The sequence below is a fragment of the Pogona vitticeps genome, chromosome 4 (genome assembly GCF_051106095.1).
Source record: "Pogona vitticeps strain Pit_001003342236 chromosome 4, PviZW2.1, whole genome shotgun sequence".
In the NCBI taxonomy this organism is placed as follows: Eukaryota; Metazoa; Chordata; class Lepidosauria; order Squamata; family Agamidae; genus Pogona; species Pogona vitticeps.
In genome coordinates, this window is record NC_135786.1 from 48,920,030 (window position 1) to 48,936,041 (window position 16,012).

General features: G+C 39.3%; 1 protein-coding gene across 5 annotated transcripts in view; it reads right to left on the reverse strand.

The window, feature by feature from the left end:
• Positions 1 to 16,012, reverse strand: part of TMCC2 (transmembrane and coiled-coil domain family 2) — a 110,768-nt gene that overhangs the window by 34,283 nt on the left and 60,473 nt on the right. The window contains exons 1-2 of one of the 5 annotated variants that reach the window (XM_020797351.3): positions 9,795 to 9,878; positions 2,150 to 2,297 (exon numbers count right to left, since the gene is read on the reverse strand). The exons of 3 other annotated variants lie outside the window; for them this stretch is intronic. In XM_020797351.3, the coding sequence (XP_020653010.1) occupies positions 2,150 to 2,230 (81 nt within the window). In that variant the 5' untranslated portion in view covers positions 2,231 to 2,297; positions 9,795 to 9,878. Of the gene's footprint in view, positions 1 to 2,149; positions 2,298 to 9,794; positions 9,879 to 16,012 lie in introns of those variants that run through there. One more of the 5 variants, XM_078391879.1, reaches the window with a different exon arrangement.

Genomic DNA, 16,012 nt, shown 5'->3' on the forward strand with positions numbered 1-16,012 from the left:
TCCAGCTGCGCGGGGATAGCTGTATACGAATAACCCCATCTCTACTTACTAGTCTACTTGGATATTTTACTGAGTACATCAGGACATAACCAGCTGGCGTGCACAGGATTGCAACTAAAAGAAATGAGAAGTGCTGGAAGACATAGATAAATAAAATGGTCTTTGTGTAGCATTGAAAAGACGTCTGGTTCAGTGATATTTAACCTCCCTGGTAGCTTTCCACACTGGGCACTACCTCTCTGAAAACATCACACAAAGTCAGGGAGAGGAATGCAGAGAGGGGTTTCCAAGGCAAATATTAATGTTCAAGCAGGCTCATGAAGGAGAATATTGTTCCTTTAGTATTGGGATTGCCATGTACTGGCACCACTTGCAGACAGTAGATCTTGGTTGTACTACATAATTATGCCTATACTTTATCCTGTCTCTTCATGCTGCACTGCTGAATTTGAACCAGCTCAGCAGCATGGAAGACATCAGAACCACCCACGCCATATGGGTTCCCTAAACACAGTCGTATTAGCTATAATGACATTGTCTTATACTAGTACTTGCATGGCACATTGCAAAAAAGGCTGACCGTCACTGCACTAAAAATACACTTACTGTAATATTTGGCTTGCCTTTCCAGGAGACAGGCAAGTGTAACTCCTTACTTTTGAACTAAATTCAGAATAAATTCAGAATAAATTGAAATAGGCTTTGGTGGAATGAAGTGAAGGTCATGTACAGTGGACCCTCGACTTACAGACTTTTCGAGTTACAGACTTCTCTGGCTGCAAAATTTAGGTTTGACTTGCAGCCAGAGAATCGACCTACAGACCAAAAAAAAAAAAAAAGGAACAAAAATAGAACAAAAATGGACGGTTATGGGATTAACTGATTTTTAATGCATTGTAGGTCAATGGAGACTCGACTTACAGACTTTTCGACCTGCAGCCACCATTCCAATACAGATTGATTCCATAAGTAGAGGATCCACTGTAAGTCTGAATCTAAATCAATATGAAGCTTCAGTAATTATGTCGATTATAAAAAACGCCACTTGCTCCAGAACACAGCCCCTAATATCAACTGATCATAGTCCAGAGCTATGCTTGTCTCTACCTTGAGCAACTGAATTGAGATCAAGAGACAAGAAAGTTTGAAAATACACATAGAAACTAATAAGATCAAATAAAATCCCATATTTGAGAGCCAAACCCCAGCTAGTCTAGGAAGCACGTGATCCTGGGCTCCATTCAGCATGAAAATGAAATAGCTTCATAAAATGACTAATAAAAGAAATCAGAATATAGGAGTTTCTATGTAGTGAATATAACCTTGCTCTATAAAAGCTTGAGGGGTGGGTGGGGATGAAAGATCCAAAGCTCAAGCTGAATAAAATTCAGATTAGCAATCGCCAATTTGCTCAAAAACGAAGCAAAATCTGAACAGGAGTGCATAACCTATGCTCAAATCAGTGTATACAAGCTCACCACTTAAGAGAGAGAGCAGTCCATTAGCTTGCTCAGGATGCAGAAGTCTTTTAGAAAGGGGGGGGGGGAAATGACCAATTGTAGAGGGGTAGGGTTTTTTGGGGAAAAAATCTAGTTCTCCAAAATTTAGAGATTACATGGCAAAGAAATATGGGAGCTTTCCTATATTCTATTTGATTCTCACACTCTCAAATGCTAGAATAAAGTCCAGTGTAAGGAGCGGCTTATCTCACTAAAAAGACCTGAGCTAGTAACTCTAGGAACACAACCAACAAAGGTATTAAATAAAGCCAACACATCATCTCCAAATTCTTCAAAAGGACAAGAAGAAATGTGCTACAGAAGGAGCAATAGTCCTCTTTGCTAGAGAGAAAATGATTTCTTTAGTTTCTTTAGAACCAAGCCCATGGTCATAGTGAAACTTGAGATCTCTCTTGTCCAATCATTTCTTGCATTGTGGTCTTCATTTCTTGAGACTGGGAACTCTGCTTTAGGAATCAGATCCCCCATCCCAGCTCCCAATATGGAGCATTGCAATTCTGCAGAATATATTACTCTGGTAGCTTCTTCACACCAAATATGAGGACCCAGAATGTCATGCCAGCCACTACCTTTGGATGGGCTCCTGACCCTCTCCCTTGCCAACATAGAAACTAGAGGGCTATACTTACAAATACTCCTAATAATGAGTTGAGCAGCAATATCTTTTTCCCAGGACAGGGGTCAGACTCAGAAGGGTGCATTTCTGGCATATGAAGCAGCTTTGGTAATAAGCCTGGCTGTGCACTCTTTGCACAGGGAAATTCTCCTCCTCCTCCTCTTGTCATGAGTTGAGTTAAGGAATGGAAGACTGAGCGCTGGTGGGAGGCACATAAACGATTTTAAAAAGAAAGGCATATGTGTTGAGGCTGCTTTCAGGGGAACTGATGCTTCTGAATCAGCAGCCAAGTACAATAAACCTTGGCTAGTGCTGCAGAGAACAGAGTGAACCCGCAGGCAGGCAGAACATGTAGGACTCTGAAGGAGACTACTCAGTTTCCCTGGTGCTTTCTTTCTTTCCTTTTCCCTCCCTTTGAAGTGCATTCAGAGAACAACCATCACCATTCAGTCTTGCTGGAATTAGCTATCTACAGGAACAGACAAAAAAGCCTATAAACCCAATGGCACAGAACATGGTAGACACCAGAGAGATCTTAGAGGACATTTATTCTATCATGCTTGTACAATCATGTGCACAGAAAAATGTGGCTGAAAATTGATAGCAAAGAATGTTTGCTCACAGATAAGCTCCAGTAAATTCAGGGGGGTTGACTCCTTAGTAGAGGAACATAGGATTGCAGACAAAGGTACTTTTTCAGACAATGAGGTCACCTGCTCAAAAAGGGATTATTGTCTCAAATGCAGCTTCATGTCAATGCAGATGAACATGACAAGAGAGTTTGCCACACTGGTATGTGAGAATTGATTCATATACTGTAAATGTACTCTTTTGCAGGTGGAACACTCTTCTTGTGCACTGGAACACACATCAACCAGGGGAGAAGAGCACCATTGATATCACAGACTCCAAAGCAATTTCCATAAAGAATAAGGCTACCTCCCATTGAACATATGTGGACAATATTGTGCTTCTGCCTTTGAACTGGATAGTGCAAATCCTGTGCAATGGATAAGGCCAATTTTTGATAATTCCCCAAACTTTCCATCAACAAGCTAATGTGCAAGCAACAACATTTTGACATCTAAAAACAATAATTTTCCCATCTGTTTGATTATCTATAAAAATTACTTTGTGACTTCCTACAGATTGTTCTATGTTGAGCTTGATTCTGGCAGCTTCACTTAAGCAAGATTACGTCTTGCCATCAGAGCGCAAGGTTGCAATAATAAAGGCACAAAATCAACTCAAAGGTCCACCAAGAAAAACAGAACAATAGTGACCCTTGACAGGAAATTTTAATTAGTCTCCTTATTCTCCATTAACACAAAGGGAAACAACTTAATCTATTCATGCTGACTCTGTAATATCCCTCTTGGTAGATAGCCATACAAAACATGTCAATGATCCAGCAGGATAAAGCATCACCACTCATGATGATGGGAGGCAAAAACCCACTAGATTGCTTTCACTTTACCTGAATGTACCTAATCCACAGCTTCGTTTTTATCAAGTCTGTGCTTTCTGGATTCTTTCAACATGTATTGTATTGCACCTTTTGAATATATGGCTTTGTGAATGTTAGAGCTTTTTGGAGAAAAAAACGTGTTTGGTTGAATGGCATTATGGAGCAAATAATGATCATTTTAGAGGTATTGAACAAATGGTCCAAACTTCTGATTGATATCTACATGGATTGAAATAAAAATAGAACAGCAACTCAGTATCAATTCAGCAACAAAATTATGGTTTGGTGAGTGAGGACGACCAGGATAAAAGGCCATCAACTTATAAATAACTTAAACAAAAACTGTAAAATGACAAAACAGTAACTCAATTCTGCAAATTTCTATACTCAGATAATCTAGCAAGCACGAGAATTTAAAGCTTTTTGTATACTAGCCCAGAAGCTTCACCATCACTGGTGGTGCTCAACCCGGTTCTGCCAGGGATAACTGTGCGTGGCTGGAGTAATGCTTCCACTACAGTTTCCAGAATCCTTCAGCCTGTATGGTCTTAGTGGCTAGAGAATTCTGTTTACAGCAATTCAAAAACGTAACTTTTCAAAGCTCTAAACTGGATCTGCTGACAAATCAGCAAAACCTACTTTGAAGAGACTTGGATTACAAAGTGAGCACAAGTTGAAATCACTATACATACTCTCTCTGAAATTCTTATCTGCCTTTTCTCCCTTCTCATCATAGCTAATTGAGAGCACTGCCAGACAATTCTTGTAGTTAAATACCACAACACTGGATGAATTTATTATTTAGTACAGGAATCTAGCTATACATTCTGCTCCATATCAGCCCTCAATGGAAGCAGCAGACTGGTGCATAACATTCTGGTAGCTGAAATACATCAAGAACTGTCTAGACCTGGTCAGTCATGGTGTCTTTAATACATACTATGTCAAGGCCCTTACAACATCATAAGAGATTGGAACACATGGAGATATCCCTCACTCACCCCACTCCCTATTTCCAGCAATCAGAAGGATATTGATATCCCAATGGCCAAATTCCATCAGAGTAGCTTGCACAGCTATGTTGGTCCTACTCTGTTACAACATGTGCTGCAATACCTTAGATACTGAAGAGAGACATATACAATTTTCTGAGCAGTGAGAGTGTTCTGGAAGATCCCTCACTGTATTCAATCCAAACATATCCTTTCTAGGATAATATTCAGGGGGTTGGGAATGAGAGAAAGTAACAATACTTGACTGGTGGCCTTTTGGGATGTTACCAGGTAGTTGGAATTAACTATTAGATTTAGGCCTTTGGGATTTGTTTTGTCATCATGGATGTATGTGGCTAGTTGTGTAGGCCATAACTAAGATGTGTTAAGAGGTAACTACTCTTTAATAAGTTATCCAGCTAAAGAGCGATGAATGCTGCCTTCATAGTTCTCAAAGCTTCACATTTCTCTATAAATTGATTTATACAAAATCCCGAAGTGAAGAAATTAATAGCTAAATTGTCACTGGTGGTTAGTCTCTCTTTTCCCTCTTGTGGAAACTGAGCTTTTGATCAGCACATCTGCCAGCATTGAAATCGCCGCTTTTCATATATAATTGATCCATTTTCCTACCCCATTCCTACCCACCGATTCCACATGGACAAGCATACAGGTAGAACAAACAGAAAAGACAAAGGAGAAAATCTTGGCTGCTATTATTCTCCCAAGATTTTTCTAGGAAAATCCATGAGGATTCTACATTCCAGTAGCTGGAATCTTATTATCTACTTATGCCAGCATAACTAGTGGTGTAACTTCAATGGCAATTCAGTGCTGAAATAAGAAGTTGGCATTAGTTCTCGTTGTCACACACCAAGTCACACAACTGCTATGTGACAAGAAAATAAAGAACCAACCTCCCAACCGGCAGCAATTGACCACTGAAAGTTATGGCAATGGATTTACACCAGTCGGTGTATGTGACAGGATTATGGCCAGTGTATTATATTTTGCATATGTGTGTGTTTTTTTTATAAGTAAGGGTGTGACTGGATGGCCAAATTGGAGTTAACCAGGCTAAATAGGATTGATTAAGGTTGCACAGAGGTGTGGTATGACATTTTGTGTAATCAGGTGATTACTGGACCTAACATGATTACTGGACCTAACAATGTCATACACAATATCAAGGGTACATGTTATTTATGCCAACTTTTCCAGCAATGCCCATTTGCACTCTACATAGGACAAATGGGACAATCTCTAAGGAAAAGAATTAATGGCCACAAATCAGACATCAGGAATAGTAACACAGAGAAACCTATTTCACATTATTTTAATTTACCAGGTCATTCTACACATGATCTGAAAATGGCCATTCTGTGGGGGAAAACATACAGGACAACAATCCAGACAGAGACAGCTGAGATAAAATATATGCACATGCTAGACACCTATCTCAATGGACTCAATATAGGCCAGAGCTTTTTAAGCCACTACAAAATTTGAACAATACAATACAGTGGAACCTCTACTTACGAACACCCCTACCTATAAACAATCCAACTTATGAACAGCTCCATTCGCAAAATGTTGCTTCTACTTGCGAACGGAGCTTCAACATACTAACAAAAAAGGCAGGGCAAAGGGGCGGGAAATTTAAATTTGCTAACCGTTGGTGGTGAAGAGGCTGCTTCTTTGTAGCTCTTTTGCCCCAACGGTTAGGAAAAGGGAGGCTCAGCCTCCAAGGGTTCCACCGCTCCTGCTACCACCGCTGGAAGCGAGCTGCCGGACTATCCCGGCTGGGCTCAGCCTCCTGGGCTTCCAGCGCCGCCGCCACAGGCTTTCCTGGGGTTCACCACAAGCGCTGCCTTTCTCCCTTACAGGGCGGCTTCTCCGCCGCCATGGGAGGCTTTCCCAGGGCTCGCCAGAAGTGCCGCCTTTTTCTGCCGCCATCCGCTGCTGGGCTAGGGTTTCCACGCTGCAGCAAAAGGCGTCACTTGCGGTGAGCCCTGGGAAAGCCTCCTATGGAGGCAGAGAAGCTGCGCAGCAGGGGAGAAAGGCGGTGCTTGCGGCGAACCCCAGGAAAGCCTGTGGCGCAGCAGAGAAGCCCTGGCCCAGCAGGGGCGGCTGGAGCCCGGGAGGCCTCCTGGCAGCAGCGGTCGCAGCAATGGAGGTAAGGTGCTGCTTTTTGCTTTTTAAAAACTTTTTAAATCTTTTTGTCTTTTGGGATTGGGCTGATGGGGTTATGTTTATGTTTATTTTTGGATTTGTTTTGTTTTTTGCAGCCCTAGGGGCTTGCAGTGTTTTTTTGGGGTTTTTTTTTTTCTTCAGCCAGAACGGATTAATCAGTTTTCAATGCATTCCTATGGGAAATGGTGCTTTACTTACGAACGTTTCAACTAACGAACATCGTCTGGGATGGATTAAGTTCGTAAGTAGATGTTCCACTGTAATTTTTCTGTACTGTGTTTCCCGGATATATTTATTTCTCAACAGACCCACCTAAAAAACTTCAAAGATAAACCAGAGAGCCTTAACTCATCGCCATGTTGCTCTTCTGGTCATCCATTACCTGGGGTAATCCACACATCATTGTGATGTGTGAATTATCCCAGACAACCTCCTATAAAGAAAAAGTAATCAGCAACTGTAAGAGGTTAGACTCCTCAGCATAATTAACATTCATGTTATTCTACCATTGTTATTCATGACAATATTCTTATATCCCTTATAGCACAAGCTTCAATGGAATACATGTGTATATCAAAAGGCTATCTCCCCACTGTTAAATGCGCATTTACTTTCTTACAACCAACCAACTAGCCAATCATGATCTCTGTATTTTGATACCATGTATAAATATTTGCCATGTCATCTCTCTCTCTCTCTCTTATTATGTCTGAAGAAGTGGACTTGTACATGAAAGCTCGCATTAAAATAGAAGTTTGTCTTTAAGGTGGCACCACATTTGTGTGTTTTTAAAATGTGTTCTTTTTGTTTTGTTTTTACCTATAATGCTCACCTTGTCAATGTAGCCCTTGACAAAGTGTCACAAAGGTGCAAGTAAGCATGCATCAGGGACAGGCTGGTTTGTGATGGCACTCACAAGGCGAGGTTGCCAGGGAAGGAACCAGTCCATCTCTAGAGTGGACCAAAAAGCAGGACAAATCCCTGTCTAGTCACACTCTGAGTACATGGGAGTCTAGCTTACTTCCTTACCTTCATTATACTAAAAAGCTGCTAATAATGTATAGCTGTTATCAACACATGGAGAAAAATGTGTTTGTTCTTGCTTGTGTTTGATTGATACTGCCAAAAATGAACTGCATTGTCCGAATGAAACCTCCCAACACTTGTGAGCTGACACAGCTGCCTTACTTTGCTTAATGGTAGGGCTGACTCTATTTTTGACTAATCCATAATACGCTTCATTTATTAACAGCACTGAGGGCCAAAACATGTTGCTCATTCTGAGTTGGTTGAGGTAGAAAAGAAAAAGGGATGAGATCTGAAAAAGCATTGATTTCTGACCTCAGCAAAGGTCACAGATTCTAAAATACATCAAAAAATGCTGGTGAAGTAATGAAAGTTGATATTTTCTACACTTCTAGTCACATGGACCCAGTAGGCATGAACATGAAATCTGGCTTAACCGTGGTGAGGTCACTGCTTTTAGAAACAACAAAATATTAAGGGGAAAGGCACAAAGAAATTACACTGTCAAATATTTCGTTTTGTTCAGAATTCTGAAGGACTGTAGATCTGATACAGCTGATGTGCCTGATATCAGCATATTCTAACCATTTTCCAGATCTGCCAAGAGCTCAAGGAGACAGGGCAGGAGGCACAGATGTGACCAAAAAAGTTGATACAGTGGGGGGGCGGTTGTTTTGTTTTGCAAAAAAAAAGAGGGGGGGTTCAATGAAAAGGATTTTTAAAAAACACAGCAACTGAAAAACCCTTCATGCCTCTATTGGACAAAATACTTAAAACTGTTTTTATATATATTGGGTAAGTACTGAAATTTGCAATAGTGGAGGAATGGTATTTTTGGTCTGGGACAGATAACGCTGTACTTTTTTCTGGAAATCCTTGTGCTGGTTTGTGCTCTAATTTCAATTAAAATATGTATGCTAACAAAAAAAAATTACCATGGCAGATATGCTGTGCAAATACCAAAAAGTACTAGTATTATCTATAACAATATTATCAAATGCAAGCACAAACTATTTCCATCAACCTAGTGAAGTATATCTTTGAAAAGAAACAAATTAGTATCATGAAACACCACTACTACTTCTTCCTTCCCTTGCTGGCCAGGTTAAGGTGATCTTACTCAACTTAGCACTAAGCAAAGAATTAGCAGTTCACATTATTATAATTTGACTTCAAACCTGTATTACCAACTCCTGTTGGTAAAGGATTCATTCAGAGAAACATCAACCTTCTTTGTTAATAAAACAGTCAACAGAACAGTTACTTGATCATCTGAACTTGCATATAAAACATTACTATATCTAGATCATCAATCCAAAATGAACAGAAAACAAATGCCTTGTGTAGTTCTTGGAACCAAAGAGAACTGGATCTTGACCAGGGCCAGTCCAAGACCTTTTTGCTTCCAAGATGCAACAGCAAATGGCACATCAAGAAAGCTCATCAAATTATTTCTGACACATTTTGCAGAAATCCCACAAGTATTTCAACTTATTTCTTACATTAGAAATATCAGAAAGAGCAAATTAAATTTTCTGCCCTTTCACAACACCCAAAAATGTTCTGCTGAAGGTGGCTGCTTCACTCTCCTTCTTGGTAGAACTGGCTCTGGGAGGGCTCTATCACACAGCAGGAAGTAAAGCCCCTGCTAGAGCAGTCAAGGCTCTTTAATGCACACAAAATAAGACAATCATCCTTCTCACTTTATATGCTGGAAAACTAAGGCACAGAAAAACACCAAGACGCTTATGATCAATGACAAATGTTCGTTCCAGAGAACCTGTTTTGTCTCTCAAATCTCAGGGCCTTAGTCCATGTAAATATCCACCCTCTCACTAATTCATCCAACTGAACTTAACTGGAACTTCTGAACATTTAAAGCACTCAGCAAATGCGAAGGACAGTTTAAGAAAGCCAAATCAATATAGAAAGTTACTTTCATGCCTGCCAGCTCTACAGTGAGACAACAAAAAGGATACTCTTGGAGTTGATGTGAATGTAGTTTTGATCTCCAGTGTCCTTAATCCAATAGATCTATGATCCTAGAGTGTTTCAGTTTCTTCTTCAAAGTGTCTCCCAAGAATGACCTACAATTTTATTTTCCATTGTGTTCCTTCTGAGCTTTAACATACTCCCTCTGGTTTACTTGCTCTGGCTCCTGTGTAGCATCTAAGAAGTTTCTCTTCAACTGCCGAAATGCTTCAGCTCTCTGAGGCAGTTCTTTATTACAGACAGTTGTCAACTCTGACAAGTTCTAAGTGACTCAGTCTTTAAAAGGGCATGGAAAGGCAAAGTCTGGAAACCTGACACGGTCAGAAACCAACTGGTATGGAGGAAAGAACCACTGCTACCTCCCAATCCCGGCCAACTAGAAAATGCCTTGTCAGAAGTGGCAAACATTACCAGACCTTCTGAAGTGACAAGCTCTAGTCTGAAGCACAGACAGATCATTGAAGGCATGCCAGGATTTTCAAGGATGAGAAGCACCCACTCGTTGAAAACATATTGAACAAGGCTAATTTTCTATTTTAAACACACACACACACACACACACACACACCACACCAATTTCAGGGTATCACATTAAACTTTTCAGAAATTAGGGAAAAGGTCATGGATCAGTCTCCAGAACAACAGAAAACATCATATTCTCCAATGCCTAGCCACAAGAGATAACCAAGTTAGATTTGGAAAACACTAGACTTTGTAAAAGCAAAGTAAGAGTTCTGTTTCCTAGGATTTGGAATATGAATGTAGCTATGATTCAAATCATAACTATTTCAAGTCACTTTCATGACTACATAGGATAGAGTGAAGACGGAAGCTCAAAGGAAATATTTATTGAATGAGCAGTAAATTAGGTTATGCCACAGAGCACCGTTTCCTACTAAGAGTCACAAGGAAACTCTACTGGCAGCTGCCAATTTCATTTTCACAAGCAGTGGGTTTAGCAGCAGCCATCCCATTAGTTTGCTGCAGAGAGAAATAGAAAAGTAGACAACAGTTTGAATCACAAAGAAAACAAGTACACTATTCAAAAACAATTATATGAAGTTAATGAAAGAGATACAGAATAGTTTGGAGAGATGAGATTAATTACAGCTTTTGTTGATGGGAAGAATAGCAACCATCAAAATGGAATATCTTACCTAAAATTTTATTTTTATTTCAGACAATTCCTGTGGTATTAAAACAGTCATTTTTCCAAGAACTCAGTAAGATAATCACGAGCTTTGTTTGGCAAGGTAAAAAACCAAGATCTAAAATCAAAGCAATGCAAGATGCTAAACAAAGAGCAGGTTTTGTTCTCCCAGATTGGCCATTGTATTATAAAGCCTGTGTCAGGATAAAGGAATGGATAACCTAGATAATGATAGACTACTCAAGTTGGAAGGACATGATCTACAGTTAGGCTGGCATGCTTTTCTATGGTATAAAAAAGATAAAGAGCAGAAAAGTTTCAACTTGCACATCATAAGAAGATTTTTACTAGGAACTTGGAAAAAGATTATACAGCAGATTTACCAAAAAAACACCAGGCTGGGTATCACCTATAGAGGCCTTTAACAACCTAACCTTATGACAGAAGCGAAACTTTTAAGATATCAAGATTTATTTAAAAAGGATTGTGATTTAAAGTCCAAAGAAGAGTTAAAAACACAAAACATATATCTAGATTGGTGGTGGTCTAGAGTATAAATGGAATCTAGGTAGACAAAAGACAAGATAGAGGGCTTCTATATAGAACAAATGGTATTTGATAAACTTTTGTTGGGTTCAAAGAAGAAAGCAATTAAGAAAATGTATGATTATCTGCTTGAAACTAAAATGCAAGATGAGACTGTAAAAAATGTATGATTAAGTGGGCACAAAATATAGGACATAGTCTTGAAATTGATCAATGGTTGCGAATATGGAAAAATAATATAAAGCTCACAAAATTGGTAAATTTTAAGGAGAACATATATAAGATGTTTTACAGATGGTATATGACTCCAAAAAATGGTCAAAAATTTATACAGCGGTGTCAAATGTGTGCTGGAAGTGTAAAGCACAAGATGGAAGCTTTTATCATATGTGGTGGACTTGTAAAGAAGCGAAACAGTACTGGATAGCAATATTGTACATACTTGGTAACCAAAAATATTGCATTATAATGTTCCACTAACCGCAGAATTGTTTTTACTGAATATTATAAAAAATATAGATAAGACGGAGAGGTATCTAGTTATACATATAGTCATTGCAGCCAGAATTCTTTATGCTAAGAACTGGAAGAAATCGGAGACACCGAAGCAAGAGGAGCTCCTGGAAAAGATTTGGGAAGCAGCCACAATGGATATACTATCAGAAGTGTTGAAAGACTGTCCAATACAAAAGGCAACTGAAATACGGGATTTATTATATATGGGACGTGGTGGCGCTGCGGGCTAAACTGCAGAAGCCTGTGCTGCAGGGTCAGAAGACCAAGCAGTCGTAAGATCGAATCCACGTGACGGAGTGAGCTCCCGTCGCTTGTCCCAGCTCCCGCCAACCTAGCGGTTCGAAAGCATGCAAATGCAAGTAGATAAATAGGGACCACTTCGGTGGGAAGGTAACAGCGTTCCGTGTCTAAGTCGCACTGGCCATGTGACCACGGAAGATTGTCTTCGGACAAATGCTGGCTCTATGGCTTGGAAACGGAGATGAGCACCACCCCCTAGAGTCGAACACGACTGGACAAAAATTGTCAAGGGGAACCTTTACCTTTACCTTATTATATAAATGGCTTGAATCAGTAGACAGAGCTTAATAAACACAGAATTAAACTAAAAGGTATCTACAAGTAGAAATCTGGAAGGGCAATCAAACTATAGAAAGGCGAAAAATGGACTTGATATTGTAATGCGAAAAACAGGATTTAATGGCAGTATATTTTATGTTCTCCTTCCCTCCCCCCTTTTTTCTTTCCCCACATTCTCCTTACCTTCTGTTTTCTTTACCCTATCGCCAGCTTAAAAAATAAAAATAAATTTTTAAAAAAGTAGACAACAGGACTACTCCACTGGCTCTGCTGAAAGACTAGCAATGCCTGGCTCCCCTTCCTTTTGAAATACTTCTGTTCAAACTGGTTGTTATAAAGAACTTTCTGACAAAATACTACTGCCTGAATGAAGAAACATATGAGGCAGGCATATCACAATTACAAGTAGAGCTACCTTAAGTGTTGTAAGTTATGCATTGGTTTGCTTTCACTTGGTGATTCCATCATAAAAACAACAACAACAGTAGGCTCTGTCTACATATGTGGGTCCAATGGCAATTTTTAGAATATATATCTTAATTGCATTTTAATTATTTTGTCTTTTTATTGTGTTTTAAATGTTGTAAGCCGCCCAGAGACCTTTGGGTAGTGTGGGCGGCATATAAGTTAAATAAATGAATGAATGAATGAATGAATGAATGAATGAATGAATGAATGAATGAATAAATAAATAAATAAATAAATAAATAAATAAATAAATAAATAAATAAATAAATAAATAAATAAATGGACTGTGCAAACACTGCAGCTTTGAGAGCAGTCTCTGGTGGAATAATGTTTTATCTTCTAAATGTGAAGTTACCTGTCTTGGGTTTGTTTAGTTTTTGTTTGTTTGTTTCTTTGTTTGTTTGCCCTGAGTATGTTTCCTCTCTCTCCTCTTCCTTACCCATTCCTTTTTCTTTTGGTCTTTTGCCTGTTTCTACTATAAGCCAGAGACATGGGACTGCTCTTATTACTCCACTTTGTAAGCCACTCTAGGAAACTTTACAAGCTGTAGAACAGAGCCAAGAATGCTTCAAAGAAATATATAAAATGCAGTGCCAGACTGTTCCTATAGAAGCCCAAATGAAATCCCACCTGTGAAGCGAGACTAATTAACCCTGAAAATCTACCAAGAAACAAAAACTATTATTTATTTAAAATATTTTACGCCATTTCTATTTCTGCTTAAAAAGGACCCAAGATGGCCTACATCATTAAAAGACAGTATTTAAAACAACGACGGAGAGCATACAGATACATAAAGGATCAAACAAATAACATACTAAAAATATAAGCAACACCAAAACTTGATTTGAAAACGTAAGCAACACTAAAACACATCCAAATCAGTACAACAATCAATTTAAACACCACTCAGGTAGCCAGTCACTCAGGGAACGACCTGCCTGGCGAGAAAGGCCTTCACTTGCTTGAGGAAAGACAGTAAAGATTGGGCTAGCCTAGCCTCCTGTGGGGGAGAGTTCCAAAGTTTAGGAGAAGAACAGAGAAGATCCTTTCCCGTGTACCCACTAAGTGCACCTGTGAAGGTGGCAGGGCTGAGGGAAGGGTCTCTTCTGATTATCTTAATGCTCAAGCAGGCTCATAAAGGAAGATGCAGTCCATGAGATAGCTCAGGCTATATTGTGGCTATACAGGTAAAAAAACAGTACAGTACTTTGAATTCAGCCAAGAAATGGATGAGCAGCTAGTGGAGCTGCTATAAAACGGTGGTTATGTGATCCTTGTAACCAGCCCCAGTTAGCAATTGGGCTGCTACATTTTGGACTCACTGACGTTTCCTGACAACTTCCATAGGCAGCTCCACATAGAGTGCATTACACAGGAAGACTATACATAAGAGTTATCACTTTGAACAGAGAATACAGAATAGAACAGTAATCTAAAACAATGGCATTAACCCTTCCTGAAACTGTATCAATAGAATATAGTTAAATAATGTTAATAGACAAAGCATATATCGGGCAGACATAACTGATATTGCCCGCTATGAGAGCTTATGTTTTTATTATCTGTACTTTCTATTGTGGCCTTTTTGTCCTACTTTTCCTGCACAGAATTTCATAAATAGACCTGGCAACATAAACAAAGAATGCATCACAATCATACGCTCTCCTTCTCGAACCAATCAAAGCAAACACATTATGAATCACCCTAGTGAGATAATGACTGCATTTCATTGCTGGATGCCAGAACACATGCATGTGGCAATCATTGCATGTTTTTGTGAAACATTCCCAAGGGAAAACAGGACATGAAATCCAGCCAGTTTTTCATTCCCCTGAAGTTAACTTTGATGACATCCTCACCCAGTTACACCATTTAAATCTAGTCCACCGGAATCATGCTATAGAGGCATCAAAGTATTCCGAAACTGATTACAGTTCAAATGGCTGTGCTTCTGATATGTCAAATGACTGAAGAATCTTTACAGCATGAACTTAATGCTTTGAGAAAAGAAAGAGGTCGACGGAGGGACACAGCTGTTGCTGTTATTTTTGTTAGGGCAACTCGATGCTGTCAAGAGAGCTGACGTAAAGTAAGCTATGCAACAGAATGAACCAAGTGATATTAGAAGAAGGCTCAGATTCAATGTTACATGCAGTGTCTACAGCAGGACTGTCTCAAGATATGTCACCATACACAGTACACAAAAGCCAGCCGAGGCATGAAGTAGAAAATCCCACAAACACCTGGGAGTAAAAAATATATCAGGAATAAGTTAAATAACTAGCAAAGTGTTGCCCTTTCATGATACTTAAAATCTCCTGCCCAAAACAGGCATCTCACTCCATGGCCAGTCCTTGTCCAGATTTTTTAAAAAAATAAAATACAGTAGCAGCATGGAGGGATGACATAATAGTGATGTCTTGGGGCCAAATTGAACATTAGTCTTAATTAGAGTAGGCCTATTGAAATCAGTTGTTACTGAAGAGCTGGAAAGGACCCTGTGGATCTCAGTGTCCAGTCTCTGTCAGGAATGCACAGTGGGGAATCAAACTCCCAACCTCCACCTAAACCACTGAGCTATCCAGGAGTTCTTATTAAGATGTGCTAGGGTGAGCTGGCAACTGAATCTGTATTTCATGGGTCAAGGCACATGTTAGAAAGAATCAGAGAGGAATTTATATTTGTCTCAGCTGTTACTGTATCTGACAATCTACAGAATCACATTTTTGAAAGCCACTGTTTTGGAGTGTAGTTTCATTGTAACATTAGGGCAGAATGTCTAGATGATAACTAAATTAATGGATGGGTCCTTTTTAAGGAGAAAGGAGGTATAAAAATATTTTAAATAAATAATAAAACCTAACTCCTTGACCTTCCTCAATGAAGAGCTTTCAGTAACTATCCAAGTGACAAGTTTCAAAGATTCTTCTATACTTTACTTTT